The sequence below is a fragment of the Polyodon spathula genome, chromosome 1, assembly GCF_017654505.1.
Source record: "Polyodon spathula isolate WHYD16114869_AA chromosome 1, ASM1765450v1, whole genome shotgun sequence".
Taxonomy (NCBI): Eukaryota; Metazoa; Chordata; class Actinopteri; order Acipenseriformes; family Polyodontidae; genus Polyodon; species Polyodon spathula.
In genome coordinates, this window is record NC_054534.1 from 73,177,152 (window position 1) to 73,201,334 (window position 24,183).

The 24,183-nt window shown below is 36.6% G+C and overlaps 1 protein-coding gene across 2 annotated transcripts in view; it reads right to left on the reverse strand.

Moving 5' to 3' along the window:
* Window positions 1-24,183, reverse strand: part of svep1 (sushi, von Willebrand factor type A, EGF and pentraxin domain containing 1) — a 95,537-nt gene that overhangs the window by 28,478 nt on the left and 42,876 nt on the right. For both annotated transcript variants that reach the window (XM_041261696.1, XM_041261686.1), the window contains exons 6-35: window positions 22,515-22,694; window positions 19,411-19,608; window positions 19,078-19,196; window positions 18,285-18,414; window positions 17,757-17,864; window positions 17,212-17,343; window positions 16,625-16,816; window positions 15,928-16,049; window positions 14,969-15,074; window positions 14,509-14,712; window positions 13,677-13,910; window positions 12,853-13,014; window positions 12,362-12,523; window positions 11,560-11,721; window positions 10,809-10,900; window positions 9,437-9,533; window positions 7,343-7,456; window positions 7,041-7,154; window positions 6,453-6,654; window positions 5,925-6,082; window positions 5,592-5,793; window positions 4,984-5,159; window positions 4,428-4,552; window positions 3,693-3,816; window positions 3,365-3,535; window positions 2,630-2,803; window positions 2,203-2,322; window positions 942-1,118; window positions 658-742; window positions 211-402 (exon numbers count right to left, since the gene is read on the reverse strand). In XM_041261696.1, the coding sequence (XP_041117630.1) occupies window positions 211-402; window positions 658-742; window positions 942-1,118; window positions 2,203-2,322; window positions 2,630-2,803; window positions 3,365-3,535; window positions 3,693-3,816; window positions 4,428-4,552; window positions 4,984-5,159; window positions 5,592-5,793; window positions 5,925-6,082; window positions 6,453-6,654; window positions 7,041-7,154; window positions 7,343-7,456; window positions 9,437-9,533; window positions 10,809-10,900; window positions 11,560-11,721; window positions 12,362-12,523; window positions 12,853-13,014; window positions 13,677-13,910; window positions 14,509-14,712; window positions 14,969-15,074; window positions 15,928-16,049; window positions 16,625-16,816; window positions 17,212-17,343; window positions 17,757-17,864; window positions 18,285-18,414; window positions 19,078-19,196; window positions 19,411-19,608; window positions 22,515-22,694 (4,534 nt within the window). The remainder of the gene's footprint in view (window positions 1-210; window positions 403-657; window positions 743-941; window positions 1,119-2,202; window positions 2,323-2,629; window positions 2,804-3,364; window positions 3,536-3,692; window positions 3,817-4,427; window positions 4,553-4,983; window positions 5,160-5,591; window positions 5,794-5,924; window positions 6,083-6,452; window positions 6,655-7,040; window positions 7,155-7,342; window positions 7,457-9,436; window positions 9,534-10,808; window positions 10,901-11,559; window positions 11,722-12,361; window positions 12,524-12,852; window positions 13,015-13,676; window positions 13,911-14,508; window positions 14,713-14,968; window positions 15,075-15,927; window positions 16,050-16,624; window positions 16,817-17,211; window positions 17,344-17,756; window positions 17,865-18,284; window positions 18,415-19,077; window positions 19,197-19,410; window positions 19,609-22,514; window positions 22,695-24,183) is intronic.

Genomic DNA, 24,183 nt, shown 5'->3' on the forward strand with positions numbered 1-24,183 from the left:
GGTTAAAAGTGTTTAAATATGCCCCTATTTAACCAAAAAGGGTTGCACTGAAATAATGTCTTTATAAAACACATTACAGAAATTGTTATAGTAAATTATTTGAACAAGAGCTAAAAAAAAAAAAAAAAAAAAAAAAAATTATTCCCCCACACTGTGAATATCAAACAGCAACCCTGACTGAAACCCATGCACAGGTTAGGCACTGCTTACCTGTATCCTTCATTGCACCCATAAGACACAGTGGAGAGATATGCTTGTCCTCTGAGTTGGTAGTTTCCATTCTCAATGTTCTGTGGATCGCTGCACATCACAGACTCACATTTTGGAGGTTCTTTGCTCCAACTGCTATTAGCAAGGCAATAGATTTCCGGCTGCTCCATCAGTATAAATCCTTCTTTACAGCTAAAAAAGACATATTAATTAACGTTTTTCATAATATAATAAATATGGCAAACACTGAAAAATGTATTTACAAATAGCTCTTCTTTTTGCTCATAATTAGGTTCTTATTCCAAAAGCATTAACATGCAACTTAATGCATAGGGAGACATTGCTCTCCTTTTTTTCATGCAAATTTTTCTTAAACTTAGTGGATTAGCAGCTGCATGAGAGTTATGAAAAAAATTCAGAAAGAGCTACGATGGTTGAAAAAATTACCTGAAAACCACCTTCTTGCCGTAAGTAAAGTTGGATCCTTTCATGACAGCATTTTCTGGAACAGTTGGTGAGTCACATGACACAGCTTTAAAAAAGCAAAAACAAAACAAAAAATGTGAAGGACTTTTTTCAAGGGAAGGCCTATATCAACCCAATTTTCCAGTTCTACTGGACCTTTAGCAGGAGCTGATTCCTGAAATTTGCTTGTTTTCCACAAACAGTATTTGCACAACAATAGAATCTGAAAGAACAGGTGGAAGAGAAATGATAGAAATCCTAAATACCTTGGCAGTATGGTGTAAGGTCGCTCCATGTTCCTGTCTCTGAGCATGAAATTTGGGCTGTACCGATCAGCTGATATCCCTCGTTGCAAGAGAAAATCACTTCACTGCCAACCATGTAGACACTGCCATCTGTATGACCAAACTCAGGAGTGCCTGGGTCCTTACACTTAATGGGCTCTGAAAGGGGCCGACACAAACAAACACAAAACAAAAGGGAATTAGACAAGTTGACATGGTTACTTTACACAAGGCCATTGTCAAAAAATCTGGTTCACTATTGGAGTGCTCGCCAAGTTTTTCAAATCCATTTACTTACCTGTTATTACTGGTTGCTCTTATTTTATTCGAGATGCTTCAGTTTGGAAAATACATGTAGTTCAAAGAAAATGCAATGGATGGAAAGTGGCTGTTGTTTTCTGGTGCTTGAAATCTGTATATCCTGAGCTAGCATAAAATAAATAAGTGGATAACCTAAATATTCTAAGTACAATAAAAGGGGAGCCACTAAAAAATGTTAATAAGGCTAAAAAATAGTTTGTTATTATTTAAAGCCCTGGTTAGCACTCTTTTCAAAGTTATGGTTTATGTATTCCAGTGTGATGTACTGTACATGGGAGTGTTGTGCGTTTCAAATCAGTCATTCCTCTGTAAATTACATTTTTTTAATTAAACAGAATAATAATGTACCGGTAGTATTTTACCATCAGTACACTGTTTCGTATGTGAAAGCAAAACACAAAAATAAATACATAACAAAAACATGCATATAAGAAGTATATTACCTTGTGACGGAGTACACCTTGCCCCTGTGTGTATTTTGTGTTATTTTGGATTATTATTATTTAAATGCATGGTTTAAGGTTTAAATACACAATGTTTTGTTATTGTTGTTTTACAGCATGGATGGGGTTAAAATTTTCCATCCATGCTAAACTTGTGCAGAACATAACCGTCTCCAGATTGATTAATTAAACGAGAGACATGAGTCGTTAGTAAAGAGAACTAAAAGAGAGAAAACAATTGCTACCCACGTTGGTTTTACACCAGCACGATACTTTGTTCTGTGTCTGTTTTATCTGTTTATTTTGGCCATTATGCCGTTTTGTTTGTGTTTAATGTTTTGGTTCCTATTTTGTTCAAACCTTTTATTTTGTTTTGCAATAAACTTTTGCATTCAACCCCAGTACTGTGTCCGGTCTCTTCCTGTTTTGAGGTCACCACAAACCATCCTTTCCACACATGCATATAAGAAGTATATTACCTGTACAGTTTTTACCATCTCCATAGTAGGGTGGGATGCATGTACATGTATAAGACCCATCAGTGTTGTAGCAGTTAGAATGCTCATCACAGTCTGATCCCAAAGCACACTCGTCTACATCTACAATATAATACACAACAGTCAGATGGATTCAATATTGTATATAAACTAGGCCTTTATTTTATCTCTGGGCAACCACATATTTAGGCCAACCACAAATATGAAAGAAAATACTTTAAAATAAGAGCTTTTCTGATATGTGCTTTATAATAAATAAAAATGTTTACTTAAATTAATTGGAACTCTTATCCAACCTATAAAATAATTGACTGTTGTTACAGTACATATCAGTCAAACATGTCAGTCCACAATATGGACAGTGGTTTATAAGGTGATTTCGCATCCTAAGATGTGGTTTCATTCTTACCAAGACAAGATGGTGAATTGCTATTCCAGTCGCCACTGTCAATACAGAATACCTTGGAGTCCCCCAGCAGATAAAAACCATTGTTGCATTGGTAAGTAACAGTGCTGCCAGCGTAGAAGTCTTCAGCTAAATAAAATCCATTTTCCAAGAGAGGGGGCGGGCCGCAGCTAATTCCTTTAGACACATTCGAATCATAAATAATGTAAGTTGAATATATATATATGCAATAAAGCCTGGTAATTGGTATAGTTACTGTACATCTGTAAACAAGATGACTACCGGTACTTTAAATTATGTGAGGTAGCGCAGTGATTTTGATTATGCGCCAATCTTGCTCAACCAATCACATTGCTCGTTTCACTTTCCATTACCAGCCCTGGATTATAAATATTAGTCTAAGTCCCAAACATTTCTGACAATGCATCCCATCTATTTTAAATCGATTCTGAGATACGCAAGCCAACTGAAAACCATTTATTTTTGGGATATAGAAATTGCAATCTGGATAACATGTTCTATATTCAATTAAAAATGCAGGGTTTGTTTAGGTTCATTTCTGTTCTGACGTGTAATATTTTAGGAGTTTTCCAACACAATGTATTTCTTCTGAAATGTTCACATCAAAATAATGTAGATACTTATGATATGAGCAGCGTAAACATTTCAACCACAACTTTGTAGATATAGTAAGTCTTGTAATATTACAACATTGTAATCACAGAGAAGCACACTTACTTTCACATTGTGGAAGAGGATCCCTCCATTTCCCTTGATTGTTACAGTGCTGCTCACGATCTCCCACCAGATAGTAACCCTTATCACAAAAGAGCTCTACACGAGATCCAGGATTCACAGCTGCACTTGATGATCGCAAGTGAGGAACCAAGTTTTCTAGCATGGGACAGTCTGAGTTCAAGAACAGGGAATTAATGTTACTGCTACACAGGCAAATACTAAATCAGCTAGGGGTGTTTTATTTAATTTCCATAGCTAATCTTTTAAGGTTACATGCTTTAGACACCCAGTTGATTTCAGAAATGTGTTACACTGTAAAACTTCTTACCTGCACAAAAAATACTCTGAGGATTCATCTTAACTCTTCCAACAATCCCTGTGATGAAGTCTGGCCACGCCAACACATTCCCTCTTCGTAGCTCTTTTGGACAGCTGCTAGCCAGGGCCTTGATCTATAAGGAATAGGGTTATTGCATTCAGGGGATGATTTCAGAACAGACAACTGATACAAGATAGAATGGTCATAGGTATTTTCATCTCTATCATTCCAATTAATATTCAGAGAGATAACACAAATTATACAGACTGGGTAGAATCAGAATGTACAGTAGGTAGATAGATATAGACTGTGTGCAACTAAGTGGCGGGACCTACAAGGTCCATATCACTGTTAAAGCCATGCTCTATTATTTTGCCATTTAGTGTTTAAACACATGAAAAAATGTATACTAGATTAGTACGTGGTCCCTATGCAATAGGTCCATTGACAGAAAATGTACAAGTCTGTGTCTGTTCTCCTCCAGGACTCTTTGAAAACATGCTGCCAATTTGTTTAAAAAAAGTTTTATAAATAAATACATTATCAGATTTTCTTAATATTAACTAACTTTAAAGAATGTTTCCAAGCATTCTTTGAAAATGGTCTCTTTGTTAAAAGAAATTGCACGGTTGTTAACTTGTCATTGGTCTGCCCCAAACACCTCAGTACAGCTGTATTATATACTATACATTACAACCACTTTACGTATGCGGTATACAAATGCATATGTTTAAGAAGATGTACCTGCTCTGGTGACAGACTAGAATTCCAGATGTTCAATTGGCTTATGGAGCCCACAAAAGATTCCACAGGGTTGAACCCTTCACCCTTCTGATCCTGGTCTTGTCCAAGAACCAGGGTGCCACCACCTGTTAAGAAAATAAGATCACAGAAATAATAAAGAAAGATCTTAATTTAGTAGTTTTATTTTTATTATCATATAACTGATGACTGGAAGCTCTTAGTATGGGGATGTGAAGCATTTACATGTTGGATCCAATCAAAGGGCTGCGCAGAACTCTGAATTTCCAGTCAGATTCATGGAGTACATCTATTGTGTCATATTAAAATATTAGAAAGCAAGGCATAAAGCAGGTAACAAAAACACCTCACCTCATAATGCTGTAAATGACATGGAAAGAAAACATGTACTCTGTTACACAGCAGTGTAGGACAGATTGATAAATGAACTATAGTAATGTACTTATCATTCCCTAGCAGCAATCTGTAGAACAGAAGAAAAGTAAACTCCCTTATATTCACTGAGCACTCAATGTTAAAGGCTGAACCAGCACAGTACCTGGAATAGTGGTTCCCACTGATAAGCCCTTCCCTCCATCTGAGAGCTCCCCATCAATGTAGACCTTCCAGTCCCCATCTATACTGTTCCAGGAGACACCAATGTGATGCCATTCCCCATCGTTCACTGAGGGACAGTCAGTAATCCTCTCTTTTCCATTGACATACAACACCCAACTTGAAAGAGAAACAAATAAATTGGGTTATTTTTTTACAGTGATTTTTACTCTGTCTAATTTGTTTTTTCTTTTTAACATTTAAGCAGAAAGCTCCAGCATGGACGATCCTAGGAGAAGGCAGCAATAATAAAAAAAAAATAATAATTATTATGTTTAGAAATGACATTTGCCTGACGTTAGTCAGTGAAAAAAAAGAAGCAGGGTCATAATGTTATTTCAAAAGAAATGATTTTGTTGTCCTGACATATAAAGCAAAGGAAATAATCCCTATTTGGTCATCTGGGGTTCTGATGGGCCTAAAGATCATGCTATGTTATACTCATCTTGTTATCAACACATTTAGATATACTGTATACTGTAGTGCTGAAGATTTTACTAGTGCTTTATGCTGTACATTATATTTATATTAACTATGTAAAAGGAGGCTTACCCATTGTAGTCGATCAGTAAAAAGGCATTGTCGCTTCCTCTTTCCACGGCATAAGAAATCGGGGTGCCATAGTTGGTTGTGTCAGACGATTTCATCCAGAATGTGCAGGTTATCATAGACATGGACGGAATTTTGTTTTCCAGAATAACATAGCCATAGATACCAGAGACTTCGAAGTCCAGGTTAAAACTAGAGGACATCTCTAGGACAACGGAAAAAAGCAAAACAGAGAAAGCTTGGTTTCACTGTGAATTTGAAGAATAAGTTAATAGGTTTAAAACAAAATACACATATACTTCTGTAAAAGGTATGCCTTTTATTTTGTATATATACCTGCTTCACATCTAGTTCCATTAAACCCAGGAGGGCATTTGCAAGCATATGAGTCCAGGCCGTCAAGACAAGTGGCTTGGTTCAGGCACGGGCTGGCTTCACATTCATTTACATCTGTCTCACAGACCAGCCCTGTGTAGCCAGGAGGGCACTGACACCTGTGAAACATAGGAACATAAACCCATTCTAATGACAATCCACTAACTAAAACCTTAGAAACATAGCCAAAAAATCTCAGAGTAGTGTAACAAGTGATTAGAACTATTCCAGAATTCTGTAAACTAGTGGATTCTTAAACAGACCATGGCATTATATTGTAAACAGAGTACAGCTTCTTACAGTTGAGTCCAGCACACAAACCTGGGAGCATGGAGGAGGACACCCACAGAGAATGAAATTGGGTGCACTGTAGACAATGCTGAAGCACAGTTCTACTGATCTACTATGGTAGGAGGCAGTGTAATTATTGTTTTACAAGTAACACATTCTTAGTAGCTAACTACTGTATGAATATTAATCTCTGTTTACCTGAAGCTGTTGATATCATCAGAGCACGTACCCCCGTTAAAGCAGGGTTTACTGTCACACTCATTGATATTTATCTCACATCTAGTTCCAGCAAAACCGGAAGAACATGTGCATTTAAAGCTCCCTATTAGGTCCTCACAGACACCGTTATTCACACATGGGCCTGGCTGGCACTCATCGATTTCCAGCTCACAGTGAACACCTGGCAAGAGAAACACATCAACATGTAAGATTCTGACCAAGTCATTTATTTATGTGCTTCACTTAAACTTGTTCCTAATAAAATGATTTCAATTTCCATTTCCAATTGAAGCAAATGTCTTGGCAAATGATTTTTGAAAAGCGTGCCTGTGCACAAAATCCAAATATATTGTATTGCTTGAAAGGTACTGTCCACATGGAGCCCCCAGTAAAGAAATAGTTTTGAAGTAAAAGCAATGCTGGGCTGGTGATTAATGCTGAGCCATTTACTTATCTCATTCACTATTCAAATGAGGGACTGTTAATGTGTAGAAATCTTTGTGTAATATTAATTTATTTGTGGGATGGCTGAAATAAATATATTAAGCATACTAAACTTCTTCCTACCTGTAAACCCATCAGTGCAGCTGCAGGAATATGCATTGATGCCATCAACACATGTCCCATCATTGAAGCATGGGGAGGAGCTACACTCATTTACCTCTGCTTCACATAGCATTCCTACACAGATTATACAAAAGGTTTATTTAGAAACAAGGAAAATGTAGAAATAACCTTTGCACAGCAACAGCTACAATGAAAACAGGGAATGATTCAAAATCTTTAAGAGATTCAAGAGATCATTGCCTTGTTTTCATGCCTATTAATTATTTCAATGTACTGTAGGTTAATGAAACTTTACAACATACCCACATAACCAGGTTGACACTGGCAGACAAACTCCCCTACTCCATCTTTGCAGGCAGCACCATTCTGACAAGGGGCTGATTCACATTCATCAATATCACTTTCACATCTGGGCCCTGCAATGCACCAAACATCACCATCATCATTGAGAGGAACAGTAGTTCCTTGCACCAAGTTATCAGCGAGAACTGCCAGAGACTCTATACAGCATGGATAGTTTACGTGTTTTCAGGGTAATGACGCAACAAAAGTAAATCAGCCAAAAGCACCATTTCACTTTTAATTTGTAGTTCCCAGCACTCTCAGGTGAAATCTAGAAAATACAAATAAATACCTGTTGTACGGTAAGATAAATAAGTCGCCAAAGTAAGGTAAAAATTATCTTTTTCTTCTCCCAATTTTTTGCAGATTTTTGCAGACCCCAGGCACTTTTATCCATGCATATGTATATTACAGGACAATCGAGTTGAGACAATTAACTTGTTTTGTCAATATGGAAATATACTAGGGAACGCATATATTTTGACCTCTGTATCATTTACAATAAACAATTTATTGATATTTTAAAATGGGCGCATCACAAGCAAAAAAAAAGTGGTTTCCTGTCAATGTAACGTTCATTGTGGCCCCTATTGGCTAAGGAAGTACGGTTCCTCTCTATACTGGTTGATGACAGTAACGCTATTTGTGGTCCCCACTGAACAACTAGGAATGTTAATTTCTGAGAATTAGCTATGCTGAAGGGTAGCCTATATATTTGGTAAAAGTAAGACATAAATAAATACATTAATAAATATTGAAATAAATTAATACATACATCAATAGATACACATTTATTTCTTTATCTTTATCTTCTTATCTATCATGTATTTTTTTATTTTTCACTATCACATACGAACTCTGCCATTTAATACTGTATGAAATGAAAATAAATGCACAACACTGTATATTAGTGAAGATTTTTGTACATAAAGGTCGTCAAGCTTTCATATATTTTTGCTTTCAAATTAAAAAATATATTGTAATGACCTGGACAATTACTTTGTTGCAGGACTTGTTGTCTGTTCAGTTTGTCTCATCTGTCTTTTATATTACATGCATTGTAAGGAGAACAGGTCACATCAAATCAAACATCAAAAAACACAAGCTACGTTAGAAGAAACAATTGGGGCAACCTTGGCCAGCACCAAGCAAATAGGTACAACTGTCAAAGCGGTGGGGGTCAAGGCTGCCCCAATTGTTTCTACTGGCTTGGCTTGTGTTTTTCAGGCACAATAAAAGAGGATAGAACTTGCATCAAAAACACAAGCCAAGTTAGTGTGAGTATGAAGCCAATATTTCGTTTGTTTTTTATCATCTGGAAACAAGAAAAAGTCACATGACCACCATCTTAGAAGCTGCTTCAGGAGTTTATGAAGTCAGCATTTCAACGGTTTATTGGATATTAGTAGTGCAAACAGAGGTGGCAGCAGACATGTCTTCCCAGTACAAACATCCCTCCTGGGGAAGTCTGATTGTGTGTTTACAGATATTGTAGCAAGGAAACCGAGACTCTGTGTTCTTATGGGCTGTTATTTTATTTGCAGGGACATACAAGTTGTCCTTTACAGTATTTGTGTGCAGTGACCTCTGTTGTTTAAAGCAGGATATTGCAGCCTAGTTTTTGTCGATCATATGCATTAGGAGCAGTGAGTGATTTATTAGCTGGTGAGACCAAATGCAAAACTGATGTGTATAAATAACACATATTTCATAAAAGAAGATCACAAAGTGGAGATATGTGATGGTTATATTAAACTTTTGCAGTTACACACATAATCGGTCAAACTCTACACATACATGTGGTTGAAATGTTGAAATAAGCTACTGTATGTTTTTTTTTTTGTTTTTTTTTTATGTGACCCAAAACCATTTTATCAAGTGTCTGATTTGAAAAATGACTTATGCTACGTTACCTTCAAATGTTTTAGATTTTTTCTTTTGATTTTTATACTGTACTTCAAACTGCACCTTGAAGATTAAAAATAGTATTTCTCATGTTGTACTTACTGAAATATTATTTTTTAAATTGAAATACAAAATAAAAAAGCACTTTCCTGTAAACCCAGATGGGCAGAGACAAACATATCCAGCTCCCACTTCTTCACATGTTCCTCTGTTTTGGCATGGATTTAGGAAACATTCATGAAAAACCTAGGAACACAAAAATGAAATGATTCAGTTTCATAGCACTATATTGGTTTATTTGTCATCAGTTCAGTGCGCTTCTACTGAGATTAGGATTGAGTAGGGTTTATTGTTAAATACCAGTTTTTGCACTTTAATAATTCTGATCCTGTTAAATGGACTGGCATGACATTTTGCATGGATGGTCTTGTAGGTTAAATGTCTCTTGACGTGGCCGAATTCATTCCAGTCATATGTGCATTTTATGAGATCTTTTTATTTATTTATTTACATATATTTTTAAGAGGCCTAGTGTTGAGCAAGTTTTAGGCTGAAATGTTTAGAGTAGGAAAGGGATGGCCCAAAGATGGTGCTTTTACTTGTAATACAAAAATTTTCTTCTTCGTGGTGTCTCCAGTCCAGCCTTCTATATGGTCTTCTCCCAGTATTCTGCACTGGCGACTGTTTCTGGTGTTGGTATTGCCAACTCTTGTGGCGTGCACTGTGGAGCTGCAGGGCATCTCAGGAGATGATCCATGGTTTGCTTCTCCTGACATACACAATGGTCGGTTGTGTAGAGGCCCCATGCTTTCATGAGAAAGTTGCATCTGCCAAAAACTCACTTGCAGTCTGTTCAGGCTCCAACTATGCATGATGACTATTACAGTATCTTTCTGTTTAAGTTTGTGTTTGTTTGTTTGTTTTAAATAGTTCAGTTAGGTTAGAGCAGTGTGTTTAACATACACTTCGTTACTGCAATTTGTCAGTAGGTGACGTATTTTGTATTATAGTTTAAACTTTCTGCTCTGCTTGGTTGTGGTTGTTTTTCTTTGCAAAGTATATTTATAATTGTTTCAAGTATGTTGATAAAGCACAATTTATGACTTCTTTCTTTAACTTTTATTCCCTTATGTTCCTGTGTTGTTAAAATAATTCTACAGATGTGGAGACAGTAGCTAACATGTATTTTTAAATTCCACAGTCTGTGCTCTTGAATTAAATAAAGATAGACAAGTGGAAACACAACCTGAAAATGAGAAGGATCTCTGCTAAGTCTGAGTTGTAAATGTAAATGAGGCTTAGAAGTGTAATAATTATTATGTGATGCAAAACCCTGTTACCCCGACTTCCCCCCCCCCCCCCCCCCCCCCCCCCCCCCCACGAATTAATTCTGTGGACACCCATGCATACATATAGGCAACATTGTAAACACAGCATATACAACAGTCTTAGTTTCATTCTGAGCTAAGAATTACATTGATACCTGTCATACCAAAGTGCTAAAACTCTTGTTTCACAAACCTGGCTGCTGGCTTGGTATGTTTTGCTGATGTTTTCTGGGGAAACTGAAACTAGTACACTTTCTTCTTTGGGTGAGAAGCTGGAACCAAAACCTGTATATACAAAACATGCAATTATTTTTTATATTTATTAAAAAATGGGGCTCCCCCTTTAAGTTTACAATGTGTGGGTTTTTCTTCTGATGCTTTGCTTGGCCTAGGTGTTACTATAGGAGATAAGAACTGGCAGGACTAGGCTGTTAGAGGTAAGGAGATTGTTGTCATAGTTACCCTTCCCCTTTGGTAGGTAGAGCTCATGCAGTGTTGATGGGACCAGTTACCTAGACACACCTTAAATTCTGTCAATATTGTAGCAGAAGCAGGCCAATTGGCTTAGCAACAGGTGAGCAAAAGATAGAGGATTTTAGGTACAATACAGGACAGACAGTCTTCTTTTAGTAACCCTAAATAAAATGCCCTGAACTAGTGAATGTGATTTACAGCATATTTCCGTGAAGAAATGATGCTGATTATTCACAGTAAAAGCTATTTCAGTGTTGCACATAACATTTAAATAATAGTAAAAAGTATGAAAAGAAGCTGTGCCAATTATGGTAAGTGCTGTCTGTATACACCACCAGGGGCATGGCCCAGCCTTCTGACCATGAAGTTAAAAATACATTTGAAATGCAGAATATGATAAAAAAAAAAAAAAAAAAATCATTTAAATTATAAATGTACTACAGACAGGAAATACAATTCTGGGCACTTACTAGAACAGTCCTGAATGGCTGTAGCTCCAGTGGTGGTGGTTGTACCATAAAAAGGGCAGGAGAGGCAGTAGGACCTGCCCGAATCAGGCTGGTAATAGTCTCTAGGACACGGGTAGCAGGGCATTAACCCAGACCGGGAAAACTGACCAGCTGGGCATAGCACTGTATAGAAGAAACAGGCCAGGATATTTATTACTGCTTACATAATATACAAGTGTCACCTCTCCACTGGTCAAAACAGCTTGGCCACTACAGTACATACATTTCTCTGAGCCAGTGGTCCATGATTTCATTTTAACAGTCACAGTCCGGTATACAGATATCCCACTATGATGTCCTTTTTACATTCTGATAAACCTGCTTCTTGATATTTAATAGCTAGCTAACAAAAAGCTGACTGCTTCTCTGACTTACATACTGCAGAATGATCACTACATGGTTCAGGTTTGTCTTTTCAAATTCCTGCTTTATTTACTAATAATTACTCAGTGGCAACACCCAGTCTATGATTAAAATCAAGCTGGAGAGTACATTTCTGCCCTTGAGTTACATTATTGTTTCAAAACATGTAATATAATTTGTTACTTTCTCATTATACAACATAGCCAGAATGAGGTTTATGAATTGGGATAAGACTAAACAGAAATAATGGATACTGTTTTATGCCTACGTTGTACATTGCACATTCACACACTATCATGCTAATTCTTTTGTATAATGGGTAGGGGTCTGCAGAAAAATAGTTTTTAACTTTGACACAATTAAAGCTGTAATTATGGTATTTTCATTAATTCTGACTTACCCCCACATTCAGACACACCAACAGCACCCCTATTCACAGTAGACATGACTTCAGGGCAGGCCACACAGAACTTAGATCCAAACACAGGCTGGTATTTTCCTAACGGACATGACTCGCAGGTTTCAAGACCATTGGGGGAATATGTTCCTGGCTTACATTGTGCTAAAAAGTAAAATCAAATATATTTCAATATAACACCGAAGATATTATGCCTTGGTGTGGAATAGTTGGATCATTCCACAGTTCAGCCTTCTGTTTTTTTACCTTTTCAACACAAAAGAAAGATAATGTTAACGCTAATCAGATGTTCAGTGTTTTAAAGCCTTGGTTACCACTTCTTTAAAATCTACAGACCAATAATCAGACATAAACCAATCAAAAAATAAATTTGAAGTCATCATCTAGCTATCGTACTCAACAAGTGATGGGTTTGGAGACACTTTCAATGGCACCACATGAAAAAGAGAATTATAGAATGCGAAGATCCTTACCTTTGCATTCGGCAGCGCTTCTTGAATGCATGTAAACTGTAGAGGATCCGGCTGGACAATTCTTACATTCTAGCTGCCCTTCTTCATCCTGATAGGACCCAATCCAGCAGCTCTCACAAGCTTTATGCTCCAATGAGAAGTACGTTCCTACAGGGCAGTTCACTGTGGCAATGGGAAAACAGACACACAACCACTTTAAAATAGGACCCTTAACCTAGGAGGCTGCGTGGTCCAGTGGTTAAAGAAACAGACTTGTAACTAGCAGGTCCCACATTCAAATCCTAGCTCAGCCCCCGACTCTTTGTGTGACTCCAAGCAAATCACTTAATCCTTGTGCTCCATCTTTCAGGTGAGACATTGTTGTTGTAAGTGACTTATTCTGATTCATAGCTCACACATTCTAGTCTTGTATCTTGTAAAGTGCTTTGTAATGGTGGTCCACTTTGAAATGCTCTATATAAAGATCATTATTATTTGAAATGCGCTATATAAAGATCATTATTATTATAACAAAGTATGTCATAAAAGCAGGTCATTACGACTTTACCCATGTTCATTAAAATCAAACCACTTAATAGCTAAGCCAATGAAGTGTCAGTTCTGTGTAGATCACCATGACCTATTTTCATAGTATACTTACTTCATAAACCCTACCAGTAGCCAGTACTTGTTCAAAGTACACAAGATGTGTTAAGGAATGGCAGTGACAGGTTGCATCACATTTGAATGTACAGTTTTACAGAAAAAGCTTAAACAGGTATATACGTGTTCATGGGCCTCAATTATAGCCAGGAAGATTATAAGAATTACACAGCATTACTCACCACACATTCGACCCTTCAACATTGAGCCAGGTCTACAGAAAAGAGCTGCTTTCTCACTCTCCAGAGATTTGGTGTCAGCGACAATCATTTCTGATGCCACTTGGAAGGTATACAATGGTTCTTTATTTAAGGTCCTTTTCAGTCTGTTGGTGATGTTTTCCAGTGCTAAGAGTAGCTTCTTCTGATTCTCTGCTTCTAGGGAGTTATTTTGTTCAGCTGGCAAAGGTATGCTTGCTTTAAAAACAAAATTATTCTACCATAAAACTCTATCCAAGAAAAGGTACAGGTGAGCCTTGTGTGTTTGCTACATTTGAAGTACAGTAAATGTTTAAAATGAAGATAATTATTATCTATATTACAATACTCAGGTATTAAAGCAATAAAGTATCAGTACTGTTTTAAACATTGAGGTACATTTCTAACCCTTATTCAGCTGAACAAATACAATGGATCATCATATTTCCAAAGCCTAAATTTGCAAAAGGGTGTAATGCTTTATAAATATGGTCCACTTTCACAAACAGTGAAATGTCTATGAAACAATGAACAGAGAAAGGCACAATCAGTGTAGATGTGTAATTAACTCCCAGAGCACTGGAGATCCACTGGAAACAGGTCAGAAATTCAAATAACCTAAAAATACCTTTTGTAGGCAAAATGGGAACTTGACCACTCTTCGTTGCCAATGACTTCCTTGCGATGTGAAATACAGGTAGGCATATTGTTAATGGCACATTAAACCCACTTTACTGAAATCCTGTATCTGAAAGGTTAGATGTGAATTGTTTTACCTGGGATATTTTTATTTGTTTACCAGTCTGCACTTACATACCAGTTATATTGAAAACAATGTGTATTTTCTGGTCCGTTGCTGGGGCAGCCTTCTGGCGATGCCTCTTCCTCCTCAGAGGGGCCATTTTAGGAGAGACAGTGAAGGGCTTGTATGTGTCTGGCTGGTCATTCTGTAGCTCAGGGTCAGTGTAGGCATAATCCAGTCTGCCCTGAGCACCCCAGTTTCTGCCCCAGCCGCCTGGACCTATAACAGAAAAAAAAAAAAAAAAATTAATGACTTAATACAAATACATATGTTATATACAGTGTGTAAAGAAAATGTTTTTTTAAGAACCCTAACCTACAAGAAGTTGGTAAACTTTCAGAATCTGTATTTGCCAACACTTGGTAAAACAAAACAAAACAAAACAAAAAATTCATGAGGTGCGTGTTCACCTGTTTTCATGTAATTAGTTCATTCAATTAGTAAATCACCATTATATAGATTTGTTATGACTTACCGATGGCAAATCCATTCTCATAGTCATAGTTGTATTCTAGGCATTGTCCTTGGGGCATCACTTCTAGCCTGCATGCCACATCATCATCACTGCAAAATGATGGAACCTGAAACATCAACAAAGGAATCAAAACCTTAATCAGCTGAGATGCACTTTGAACTCATACTAAAATCTAACGAGGGGCCAATTCTCATTGGAATATATATTTTTCCATGAAGTGATTAGATACCAGAAAGCAGCAGAAACGCAAGCGCTGTCTTTGAAATATCTGCATATACCAAACTGAATGATAATATTGATAGTGATGATAAGAATGGATTTGCTCTGCTTGCTAGGGTTTCCAAGAACACCCTAAACATATTGCAGTAGGTTCAAAACTCAGCAGACAGGGGTTTGACTAGGTCTCGATCAGGTGATCACATTACCTGTTCTGGAATCCTTATATTGGCTTCCTGTTAAGTTGTGTATTGATTTTAAAATCTTGCTATGGACTTTTATGGCCTTGAAAATTGCGTCTCCCCCTTAGATAACTGACCTTTTGTCTATTTACACCCCTAGATGCAATTTGCGGTCCACTGACATTGGACTCGTATATGTCCTCACGACCAGACCACAAGCTATAGGTGATAGGGCCTTCTGTTCCTATACGCCTAGGTTGTGGAAAGCACTTCCCAAAGAAATAAGGGACTCAGAATCCTTGGGTGTTTTTTAAATCTCCCCTTAAAACTTATGTTTAAACAGGCTTTTTTTTAGATTTATTGTTTGATATTTTTCTTACTGTCTATTTTTATTTGTGTTCTTATGTACACTGCTTTATAAAATAGCGATTATTATTATTATTATTATTATTATTATTATTATTATTATTATTATTATTATTATTAATAAAAACCTGTGTTAACATTCCTTTAAATAACGCTGACCTGGTTTGACATAAGTAATTGCAAATATGCTCATACCATGCTTCCAAGCGCAGAGTAAAATTTTTCAGTGAAGGTTTCGAGCAGATTGAGGTCCTCACATCTGGATGCCTTGAACAGCATCTCAAAGGGTTTGAAGCCATGGTTTGCAAAGCGGTTCACTGTGAGGCATTGGGATAAAAACAGAAAGAGGATATGGACCCATTTAAGAATATTTTACACAGATTCCAATTTAATTAGTAATTCCTTTGGCGATACACTCCAATCAATTACAAACATATGGCATTTTTGTCTGCAGAACATGAACATGTACTGTATATGAAAAAAAGGTATTCAAATGTTATTCATAGGAAAATGTTTTGGAATTCATATGAATTTTGTTGATAAGGATTTTACGCTTTCAGCTGTAAACTTACTTTTGATTTTAAGACCTTTAAAAAGAGGTCCAACAAAAAGATATTTCGACCATATGCTTTCTATAGCACACATGTCACAGTCAGGTACTTCTGTTATCCCTCCAGTTAACCCATGTTGCATCTCTCCAATGCATGTCTGCACAGTTCTACCTTTTGCTTGAGGGATGCTGAACAGTGTACAACCCAGTAGGTAGTGCTAAAGAACTAATAATGTTACTTCATTGTAATGGGTCGTTGGAGTACTCTGGTGTACACATGTGTCCCTACTGCATTTAGTTTAAACCCAGTACACTGTTTAAAAGGCAGGTAGTTATACTTACAAGAGCAGTCTGGCCACTCTGCAGAGTAAGGAGGTTTCCACACTCCATCATGGGCACAGAGGTAGCTGTGAGCTGGCTCATCTGTGAAACCATACCCATCCATGCAATACAGAGTGCAGTTCACACCCGACTCCTCTTCAGTGCAGGAAAACTCCCCATTTACTGGGTTAAAGGGCTGCTCACAAGCCGATCCTAGTTGTAAAAGGATAAAATGACGTTTTAGTTAATGTAATGAACCTTTTTAACTACACTAGCCCAATGCAGCTATGAAGCTAATTTAAAAGGGCTACCCATGTGAAGAAACAATACAAATAGACCAATCATCATCTCATCTTCTTCAAGTTCACAGTATAAAATAATCAAAATATGGCACAACTAATGTGAAGCAGCATTAGAGTATTTTGGAGTCAATTTCAGAAGGTTGAGTTTTGTTTGGGTACTTCATTTAGGAGACACCATGAAAGCTTTCACAGTTGCACGATCTTCTTCTATCCATACTTCATGAAATTGATGATAATTTATATGGTGGATTTTCCAGAAACAATGTACTTTGAGGATTACAGCATTTTTGGAAATCCAATACATACCTCTAATGATGATGTTTATATCACAAGTCCTGTTGTTGCCTGATGGATCAGTAGCAGTGTAGTGAACAACCGTCTCTCCACGCGGGAACAAGTCTCCAGGAGAATGAGATTTTGTGATGGTCAGAGGAGCCCCTGTCATGCAAGCACATTGTTCATTATTATAGTACATGGTGAATGCTCAGGTTGGAGGACTTTTTCTCTTAGTTTTTGCACTGGAATAAATGATTGTAAGTTTTGGTTCTGATGTATATGCCACATTATACTGTATTATGTAAAATTATAAAAGCTGTAACCAAGGAACAGAGGCTAAAATAAACCACAATATGCCACAAAGTAAACCTATGCTGTAATATAACTGTGATATGTCATAGCACAGGAGACAGTATGTCACCATTCTAAATTATATGTTATGGTCTAACTGTGGTGGTGTATAGAAGACCACAACTCCCCGCAGTGACGTACTTCAGGTTTTCTTTAGCACATATCCATAACAGCTGTTGTCTTTTCCTAATGAAAACACATTTCCCTTTCAGTAAAAGCAATACCTGAATTATCAGAAAACTGTGGTACCTCCCACTCTGCGGTGAGCTGACTCTCCACTGTCTGGAAGGGGGGAGGTGATCTGCACCTATCAATGACAGGTGGCTCTGTGTCTAAAAGAGAAATAGACTTATCAAAGGTATGGAAACATACTTTTTTTTTATTTTATCAGCTGTCTGTATACAAAACACTTGCAGAGTCACTTAGAATAGGGCCTCAGTTTTACGTCTCATCCATTTTTAATAATTTTTTTATTAAGCTGTTACTCAGAAACCATATAGTTTGTCCAATTGCTCCAGTCTACAGTCAGTTACAGATTTATGCCTCAAGTTGATTCTATTGACCACACTGCTTGCCTGGTAAAAATTAATCAACTGGACATCAAACAGTATTTTCTCCAAGATGTGAGTAACAACAGTCATAGTCAAAAATCCTTATGGCAGTTCTGGTATTAGAGTAATAAAGCATTCAGATATCTTACATAGTCCTGGTCTACATAGACTATTATTTATTTAGATGAAACTTTCACGTACCAATCACTTTCACAATGAAAGAGCAACTGTCCCTGTTTCCTGATCTGTCAGTAGCTGTGTACGTGATCTTTACTTCTCCAATGGGGAAAGGGTGAGGGGGGATGAATGTCGGAGTAACTTGAATGGATACCTTGAGTTCACAATAGCAACACAGAGTTATTAAGATGTGAGAGTACACTGTGGAGGTAATATCAACGTACTCACAAAGCATTTATCAGTGTTACAGAATTAGCATGAAAAAACTAATGGGCATGTAGTCACTTGAAGCTTTTTTTTTTTTTTTTTTTTTTTTTAAGTATAGTGTTTAACCTAGAAATGAGGTAAATGCTTTGTGAATATGATGCATGGTGTCATTTTTACATGAAGGGCAGATCCCTATGGTCATAAAAATGTATTTAATGTATTTTTTGTATGTACTTTTTATGTATAATATGTACAATAACATGTATAATATATATGTTGTGCAGCTTATAATTAACATACAGTATGAAGGGCAAAGTATATGTATATAAGTAAATAATTCTGTCAACTATTTTCACCTGGTGTTTTAACTAAGGACTTGTGCTGGGCTACCTTTCCTTTTCTAGTCCCACAGGTCTAACATTTTATATTATGACCAATAGATGGAGTCATCTTATAAATCCGTCCTTAAATAAATAAGAGGGATAATTATTATTTTTTTTTTTACTTAGTTGATTCCTAATAAATGAAGCGTAGTTGCCTTTTTCTATTATGGTGTATGTATAATTCATAGGATCACAATTTATTAGACAAATACACAGTGAAACCTTACCTCTTCCCCAGAGTTATCTCTGGCATTGGGGATGATCCAGCTTATACTGGCTGAGCTTTGATGTTCCATTGTTTCAGTCACAATATCCTTAGGGCAATTAATTTGAGGCGGCTCAGTATCTATGTTTTCAATAAATAAACATTATGTATGAAAGACAGACTATTTTTAAAATTATGATTAAGAGAGATAGAATTATTTGACCAACTGTTAGTTTTTTAAAATAAAAGAAAGCATCTTTACTTTTACATTTTACTTTTGAAATAAAGTTTTTAAAATGCTGTGCAACTATTACCTTTAAAAAAAACATATCTACAGTAAAATCATGCAATGTACCTCTACATTTGGCCTTGTGGGCATTTTTGCTCCATTTTCCAGAGGTCAGACATTGAACTTCTCCTGTCACCCCTGAAAGACTGTATCCATGGACACAGCTGAGTCGACATACATCTCCTGCCTTCATTTCCTCTTCTCCACAGGTAGGGGGCAGAATCACCACATTTTTAGGCCTCTCTAGTGCGGGGCAGTGGATTTCTGGAAGGAAAATACCATGGAAGTGAGGATGTGAGGTAGAAGATTTATTAACTCTGAACCTCTAAAAACAGTCTATTCTTAAAAAAAGTCTATATTTCTGGATACACAATTAACAAATTGACCCCAATGACTCCTCTATTCTAAGCCTCTAGGTCAACATCTGAAGGTTTGTCTATAACAGTGAAGCAGGACTCAGGAAGAGCATATTTTTTCTTCCATTTGCTGCAAGGTGTAAAGACCTTAGTAAATCCGATCCATTGTAAGATCTATTTTTTTCTTCTTTTTTTTTTTTTTTGTGATCAATTTCACTGTAAGATCATTTGGGATTTACAAATAGTGTTGTTTTTTATTATGATGAAAGCTCCCAGACATTCTCTACACATAATCTTGGCTCAGTTATCCATACATTGAATGACATAGAAACTACCGCGAGAAGGGAGAAGTCTGTGGTTTTCATTGAAAAAGCATGTATTAAAACAGCTGTGCATGAGTGGTTGGTTGAGTTTGGGTCGGTAGTGCCAAACTGTTGATGAATCAGCTTCATCAGAAAAATTAAAATAAAGCATTGTGTTAACATGTCTTAACATGTTACCTTTAGTAGTCACTTTGTGTATAAGAGTAAAACCTAAATTATCAATAACAATTATCACACATCACACACCACTGCCTGTAACATGCATGCAATAATGTAAGGACATTTGCAAACACAGTCATACACTGTCACTGAACCTTACTTGTTGGAGTTTAGCTTTTGTTCATGGCGTGTACAGCTGTGGCCAAAGGTGTTGCATCACCCTATAGGAGTAACTCATTTTACTTGATAAAGTCAAATGAAACCTGCTAAGTAATGTTACATTAACATATTGATACTGCTTTGCAGTTTTTCATATACTTAATCAAAAACTGACATACATTTAAAAAAATTGATATTTCGAAATCTAACATGAAATACTGTACTACATTATGGCTTCCGGTAGACTTTTGTGATATCAATTTGTAGTTTGTTTGATTACATAATGTTAAATAAAATATCTCAATTATGTTCATATAGTTTTTTTTTTTTTTAATTATATCTCAATCCTAAAATTGTAGGTGATGCTAAATTTTTGGCCATAGCTGTAGTTAGTTCGACCTTCGCTAATAGATGGCTTTTTGAAACTCTCTGATTCATACAGAAATTCATCTTGATATTTGGGTAAATACTTGTACTTGCCCTTTTCCTTCCATATACCAAGAGCTCAGTGTCCTCCTTTTCTAACCACAAACTTGTTTTATTTAATTGCTTGAAAAAGAAGAGCAATGATATAACACTGTTAGATGTGATTTACTAAGTTTTCATGTGAAATCCAGACCATATGTTGAGCTACACCGCAACAACTGGCAGGTTTTATGATACATTTGTCATGCATGGTTGCAAATTTGCAGCAACACAGGATCTAAACTATATTTTATTGGACAATCAGGTTTACTCAGATAGTTTAAATAGGCTTTAAACATGTTCCGAATGGTGTTAATACAATGATTTTATGTACAGATCTGACCCATTTAGTATTGAATACAATAATAAAATTATAGATATATATATATATATATATATATATATATATATATATATATATATATATATATATATATATATATATATATATTGTAATATGATAGCCATATTCCTTTTTCAACTTTCCTTTATGAAGCAACATCACTGATACTCTAAATGGCACAGGTTGGAATCTGTAGTTACTGTAGGAATTGATATGTTTGACCCCATGACCATTTAATAAACATGAAGCTTAACAAAAGTGGTGGATTCAAGACTGGCATACAAGACAAATGCTGCAGTTGAGGCCAGAAGCTTTGAGGTCTAGCATGAGGCAACCACCCTCAAGGCACAGCTGAGGCAAAGTCCTCATCAACTCCCAATAACAGTTTAGGAGAAATAAAAGTCCTCTAATCCTACCACCAAGCAATTTTCTTTCCCCATGGAACTCCCAGCCAAGATTGCTTACTTGGCACAGGCAGAACACAAACCTCCACTCCCTGACTGCATGACTCCCTGCACACCACTCGAGGTTCTCAGAACACAAACCTCCACTCCCTGACTGCATGACTCCCTGCACAGCACTCGAAGTTCTCAGAACACAAACCTCCACTCCCTGACTGCATGACTCCCTGCACACCACTCGAGGTTCTCAGAACACGAACCTCCGCTCCCTGACTGCATGACTCCCTGAACAGCACTCGAGGTTCTCAGAACACAAACCTCCACTCCCTGACTGCATGACTCCCTAATTGGTTTGATTTTGATTCACACAGATGGGGTTCGCCATGGGAAAGATGATTTGTGAACGTCAACACAATATCCAGATAAATGCTACCTCCAACAACAATGCTGCTGGTTTTCTGAATCTACAGTAGCCGTGATATGGTTAGTGTTATAGGAGGGAGCATTTGTTTTTTTTCGGTTTCATTCCCCCACTGTTTTAAATACCCAGAATTATGTTGAAAAATAACAGTGTTAAGGAAAGTAGTACAGTCCATTTCTTAAAATCACTACAGGGTATTCTTGTAACCATTAAAGTGATTTGACATTTCAGGCTCCTTTATAAGAAACCTCTTCCATGCTAGTTGCTGTCACTGTTCACTCCTGTGTCACGTGTTGGCTGTTGAGCTCTGTGGATCCCTCACAGCAAGCAAGCTGGATCTGACCTCACTATCCAGCAAACTACCAAGCAGCAAAATCCAAAAAACGTTTTGCCTTCTAGAATGGATGCCATAAAATTGAACTTGTCTCAATAGCACAAGCTAGGACCTATTCAATGAGGTAATCCTCAGTGTACTGCTTAGAAGTTATTCCTCACAGCTAAAGAATGTTTTACATCATACAATCTCAACTGTGTCCAACCTACCAACACACTGAGGCTCTGGAATATCCCACTGAGTGTTCACCTGACAGGTTAGTCTCGAGCTTCCTCTTAGACGATAGCCCTCTTCACAGGTCACCTGACACACTGTTCTGTATGATGTGTCACTAGCTGAGCAGTTAATGTGACCGTGTGCAGGTCTATTGAGTCTCGGACACATGCGAACTACGGACAGAAATGAACAAAGATGTGGAATTAGAATGGTGAGCTGGTTTGGATCTCTCAGATGCAGTAAAAACAATAGTATTACAAACTTACAAAAATCTTATACGGTTTTATTTATGGAACATGTGAGGAATGGCAGCCAATGAAAATAAATTATGAATATGTAATATCTGTATGATATTATTGGCTTAAAAATACATGAGTGCAGAACAACATAAAAATATAAATAAAATACAAAAATAAGTTCTTGAAGTAATAAATACTCAGATGTCAACTTTAAGGATGTACTTTTTAAAACAGATTTCTTCACAAAGTAAAGGTCAGGGTCTCCCTTAGAAAATATGCACTGTATGTACTGCAACTGAAAAACATGCTATGTTCTCAAAACATGAAACATGAATTTAACATGTTTTTATTAGCATTTAAAGGCTTCTCCATAAAAAGACAAGTAAAAAAAAAAAAAAGATGATTCAAATCTTCTAATACACCTCTGATAACGCTAAAAACATTTTGGAACATACCAGTACTGTATGTTTTGCTTGGAATATGCTCAATTAAACTATCCTTATTCCTGTTAAATTTAAAAAATAATATTACTTAAAAATAATATTCTTGATCTTAATATATGCAATACTAAAGTTGCAGACAAAGGTATTGGCACTCTATGCTTATACCATCATTCAAGGGAACAGATTAAGGACAAGAATTTAGTAAACTTCAACCACTTTTTTATAAAACATAAAAGAAAAATACAAATGTCTAGAAATTTAACAAATAATCTTTCTCAAATAACAAACTTATGTGTGCCTTCCTTTTGCTTTTATTGTAGCTTTCAGACACTTATGATAATTCTTAACCAGTATATGACATTGTTGGTGAAACTTGGGCCCATTCTATCTTGCATATTTCCTTCAGCTCAGACAGACTGCATACACAATGCTTGGCTACAGGTTAATTTCAGATCAGTCCAAAGCACTTCTATTGGATTGAGAGCTGGTGATTGCAAAGGCCATTCTAGAACTTTTATCTTCATTATTTCTTTAAGAATTCCGGAGTTGACTTAGCCATATGCTTTGGGTCGTTGTCATTGGAAGATAAACACTGTACTTTGCAGATTGTTTAGATACATGGCTGCATTCATTCAATCTGTAATCACATGAATGTTTTCAGTCCCTGAACTTCTAAAACACCCCCATATGATGATCGAACAACTGCATGTTTAACTGTAGGTACTGTACAAGGTTTTCTTCATTGAAGACTTTCCCTTTTTTTCTCTAAACATACTTTTTTGGGGACAAGTTCTATTTTAGTCTAATATTTCTTTTAGACGGTTTGTTTTAAGAATTTTCTTTAAAAGTGGTCTGCATTCATACAACACTGCTCTGCACTATTATGCCTGATGCTTCTAAATCTTTCTTTAAGTCAATTTTAGCTGGTCGAACGATTTTCCTACCTGCTGTACCTGTAATTTTTTGGGATGTCCACTTCT